General features: G+C 41.3%; 1 protein-coding gene across 1 annotated transcript in view; it reads left to right on the top strand.

Moving 5' to 3' along the window:
* LOC104401778 (tensin-3-like) overlaps nt 1–5199 on the top strand; it is a 78606-nt gene that overhangs the window by 31596 nt on the left and 41811 nt on the right. The window contains 1 exon segment of the mRNA XM_010009466.1: nt 5139–5199. This exon segment is cut by the window's right edge and continues 25 nt beyond it. Coding sequence (XP_010007768.1) covers nt 5139–5199 — 61 coding nt within the window.

Below are 5199 nucleotides of genomic sequence, written 5' to 3'. Positions count from 1 at the left end.
CTCCCCCCCATCCCTCCGGGAGGGGGGGAAGAGGGAAGAGGTGTTGGGGGTGGGCGAGCGGCTGCGTGGTTCCAAGTTGCCAGCTGGGCTTGAACCACGACAGTGGTTTACCTAGGCTTGTCGTGTTGGTTATGAACATAGTTAGGCTAATGCTGAATAAGACAGTACTCAAGTCTACAGCTGTCCAGGCTTTTTAATCCACTGGCATTCTGGATACTAGCAATTGAGGTAACGGTGTGAGACACTGAATGCCACAAAACCTAAATGCCAGTTTTATGGTGCCGAAATATTTCCCAGAGATGCTAGTGTGCAGACATCATTCCTTCTGCTGTGGTGCTCACTGCTGACAGGGCTGTGTGATTCATTAGCATATGTAGGAATGGGGAACCCTAGTTGATTCACAGTCACTGGTTACTAAAGAGAGTGGTTCTAGTCATAGAATCATAGAATCACAGGCTGGTTTGGATAGGACCTTAAGATCATCCAGTTCCAACACCCTGCCACAGGCAGGGACACCTCACACTAGACCATGTCGCCCAAGGCTCTGTCCAGCCTGGCCTTGAACACTGCCAGCGATGGGGCAGCCACAGCTTCTCTGGGCACCCTGTGCCAGTGCCTCAGCACCCTCACAGGGAAGAACTTCTGCCTTAGATCCAACCTGAACATCCCCTGTTTCAGCTTAAACCCATCACCCCTTGTCCTATCACTACAGTCCCTGATGAAGAGTCCCTCCCCAGCATCCTTGTAGCCCCCTTCAGACACTGGAAGCTGCTCTGAGGTCTCCACGCAGCTTCTCTTTTCCAGGCTGAACAGCCCCAATGTTCTCAGCCTGTCTTCATATGGGAGGTGCTCCAGCCCCTGATCATCCTCGTGGCCTCCTCTGGTCATCTTAGGAGAATCTCAGATTTCAGAGATGTTAATTTGAACAGGGACCAGACTGTAGCAAAAAAGTTGCTACTACTGAAGCTGTCTAACACCATTAAAATACATTGAGGAATTATCTTTTGCATTTCCCCATTTGTGTGTAGAGATACTGTACAGATGCTTAAAATGGAAACATAAAGAGAGGAGATGAACAGTTATTGAGGTTTATAATCCACTTATGTGATTGTTTCTATTTCATTTTCTGTTTTCTGTTGTCCATGTACTTGTCTGTACCACTGTTGCTGTGCTTAGATGACACTGTGCGATGGTACAGGGAGGGCTGACATAGGGAGATGCACCAGCGTTTTACATTACTTTCATGGCTGTGTCTGGGAATTTGACATTCATAGAATTTGACAGGTCCTAGAATCATAGAATCAACTGGGCTAGAAAAGATCTTCGAGATCACAGCAGCCTTCCAGTATCTGAAGCGGGCCTATAAGGATGCTGGGGAGGGACTCTTTGTTAGGGACTGTAGTGGTAGGACAAGGGGTAATGGGTTTAAACTTAAACGAGGGAAGTTTAGATTAGGTATAAGGAAGAAGTTCTTCACAGTGACGGTGCTGAGGCACTGGAATGGATTGCCCGAAGAAGTTGTGAATGCTCCATCCCTGGCAGTGTTCAAGGCCAGGCTGGACAAAGTCTTGGGTGACATAGTTTAGTGCGATGTGTCCCTGCTCATGGCAGGGGGTTGGAACTGGATGATCTTAAGGTCCTTTCCAACCCAAACCAGTCTGGGATTCTATGGTTCTATCATCCAGTCCAACCGTTGCCCAACAACTGCCAAGGCCACCACTAACCCATGTCGCTGAGGGCCTCGTCTACACGGGGTGTGAACACTTGCAGGGACGGTGACTCCAGCACTGCCCTGGGCAGCCTGTTCCAATGCCTGAGCACCCTCTGGGGAAGGAATTGTTCCTCATCTCCATCTAAACCTCCCCTGGCACAGCTTGAGGTTGTTTCCTCTTGTCCTCTCACTTGTTACTTGGGAGAAGAGATCTTGTACTTAAAATTTCTATATGGTGAACCAAACCTGCATGCTGGAATGTTTCATCTGGTGGGAAGTATTTGCAGCAGACCAGCAGGTTTGAATGATTTACTGGGTAACAGAAAAGTCAGACAGAAGGACTTCTTAATGGTTCAAGTGTACTAGTCCTGTATTTACTGAACTGAATTCCAGTTCAGACATGTAACTTCAAGTCTATTTCGTTTCAGGATATTAAACTATTCAAAACAAAGCAGTTTGGTATTGTTTTCTTTTCTAGTTTTTAAACTCAAAGCTAAGCATGCAGAAAAGAAAAAAATCACTTAAGAGTTACTCTTAGTGTGTTTTAGGGGGGTTTTTTGGTTGGTTGTTTGAGCTTTTTTAATTTATTCTTGCAATTTCTTGTAACTGTAGCAAGTAATTCCACATGAAACACCAAGTGTGCTTCATTGCCCTAGCAGAAGTGAGAGTTTATGAGAAATCACAGCATGAAAAAGGCTGAGAACCTGTCAACAGGTTGTGTTTTCCTTAGATATGGTATTTTTTCATAAATATTGCTTTTCAATATCTGTGCACAGGCATTCAGCCTCATGCACAGCAGCTCTTTTCACCATGGGATTTGCACATCATAAACCTCAGTGAACTTCGAACAGTTTGCCCACAGAGAAATTCCACGGCGAGGGGAATTGCTTTCTTTTCTGCCTAGCCTTATGGCTTGTTCTGAAAAGGAGCATTTTGGTCTTCTGCATGTGCTGTTTTTAGAGTCAACATCAGACAAGTAACAGTACCTAATCCTTAAAAAGTAAGAAGTTGTCCCTTAATTATTAGCTAAAATCTTTTAAACCTATCACACAACCTCCAGTATGCGAGTATTTGAACTGATAGAAACTTGGCAGTGTCCCCCATAATGAAGGCTTTTTCCAACCAGACCACTTTTCTTGCCATTGTAAACTAATGAATTCATTGCCATCATGGGTTCAGTTTGTGAATAATGCTTTTTCTAAGATGGTATTGCCTAGAAAAGCTTCCTAGTTTGGAAGCTTCATGATCACAATGCCATTTTAAGTGTATTTTGAAAATGTGTTGATGTTCCAATGTAGAGTTGATGTTGGAATGCACTGGACTCTCCAGGGCTCTTTTGATTGTGGAGCTCACAGATGGAGACTAAGCTGTTGATCACCTTTGACAAAAATCTGCCTATTCCTAGATTCTAATGATCTAATTTCTTTTTATCGTCAAACAATTCTCAAACTATGGGTAGGAAAAGTTATTCAGTAACTTCTGCTTAATAGAAATGTTTTGGTAAATGATCATTAAATCCTTGGAAAGTAGAACCACTCACTTCACTTTCTTGGCATGGCAGAAATATTTACTCCTGAAGCTTTTCATAAGAACCAGAATTAATTGTGTTCATTTTCAGCACTGGGTAAGAGCCTAGTGGCCAAACTCTACCTCAGATTGGTCTGACCTGTGTGATGTGTGTAGGAGCTGGACAAACAAGTTCACTCAGTAAAGGATCATAAGAATATGCCTCTTATATTCTGTCTTCATTTCTTCTTGGGCTATCATGTCAAGTGGAGCATTAAAAAGCCCTAATAGGCAGAAGCAAGAAAAAGTGGTTTGACTAAAATAAGCTGGGTTCAAATAAACTCTTGAGCTTTTAAAGTGTTTCAGCGGAAAAATGCTGTATTCAGTGTTCTGTGGTTTTAACCATGTCCACTGTTGGTAGTACTGAGATAACAAAGCAGAGATTATTCTCACAGTAGTATTTTGAACTCAAATGAACTTTTTTTTAATTTCCTTATTTTATCTAGAAATCTGTTCAGGTTTGTGGTTTTGATTTTATTTCCCTGCCCCCAGGAAGCAAAAAGAGATTCTTTTCAACAACTTTGCTCATTTTGTATGTATTTCATATTTGTTATTGTTGAGTATATATTTTATGTGATACCTGTTAGCAGTAAAGCACATCTAAAATACTGAATATGTGATAAAATATGTAGAGGTGTGTACACAGGACACAGTTCTAAGGCTGAGATGCTAATCTCTACCTTGTGATTCTCTTGACTTTCTGCTGTATCCTTTCCATTCATTTTTTTGTTGTTGATGATTGAAAAGAAATCATAACCATAAGATGGGCTGGTGGCTGTAGCAGGACAGAAAATAAATAGATTAAAAATGTACAGGCTGTGTGTCTCAAGATAGCAAGCAGCAGCAAGGTTCATGGGTGCCAGGAACAGGTGAGGGATCACAAGCAGTATAGTCACTTCAGTGAAGCTCTCCACTTGAGTTCATTCACCCTGTCAGAAGGTAAAACTTTACTTACCCAGTTCTGTGCATCCAGTGAAGTGTGCTAAGTGGTGCTCATGCATCTGGAAGCGGGAATTTGTCTATTCTCAACACACAGCTTTAGTAAACTAGATGCATTTTCCTGCAAAGTTGTTGTATTTTCTAAATATGTTCTAAACAGAAAAGAAAGTTCTAGCCCGTATTTGTTATGAATGGTTGTTGATAAACTTCAGTTGAGTGAGTACCTCAGAGATCAGAAATAAAGTTAAGTTCTTCCCATCATTGATAAGGAAGGAGTTGTATTCTGATTTTTAATGGATTGTGGCCCTGGTTATTAAAATAGAACTGTGAAGTGCATACCAGATCCTCCACACGTGGAGAAATTTCATAGTCTATCATTTCCTCATGCATGTCTTTGTGAAGAGGCCTTAACATATATTCCAAGGATTGAAGCTCTGGTTGAAAACCTGTTTTTTTCCTTGCACCACCAAGAAAAGGAGTAAATGATTCTTTGTAGTGTAGTTAGACCATCAGGTAGAAATGGATGAACTGGTAATTGCATGATAATACATTCAAGGCAACTATTGAACCATTCTTGCTTTGAATGGAATGCATGGTAAGCTGCCTCTCAAATTCTAGCACTGTAATAGGGTCATTCTTCAAACGAGTATGAAGAGTTTGTGGAGCTTCAAACATACATTCAAAACAGTATAAAAAGAAACTGTATTTGATCTTGAGCTATGAATGGCATATTTTATTTCTATCAAGAAAACTATTACAAATTGAAATATAAAATGAAAGAAGATAATGCCACTGGTTGATGCTGTTTTTGTAAAGCTAATTTAGTTTTTCAGAAACAATACCATTAGTACTAGTACTTCTGTTTTGTGGTATGACATCAGTGAAAGCCCATGTATAATGCCTTGTACTTCTCTCTCCACAGTGCTGCATACCCAAGGTCCCATTGATGGCAGTCTGTATGCCAAAGTGAGAAAGAAGAGCTC

The sequence above is a fragment of the Nestor notabilis genome, unplaced genomic scaffold (genome assembly GCF_000696875.1).
Source record: "Nestor notabilis isolate BGI_N333 unplaced genomic scaffold, ASM69687v1 scaffold7752, whole genome shotgun sequence".
In the NCBI taxonomy this organism is placed as follows: Eukaryota; Metazoa; Chordata; class Aves; order Psittaciformes; family Psittacidae; genus Nestor; species Nestor notabilis.
This window is presented reverse-complemented; position numbering and strand designations above follow the sequence as displayed.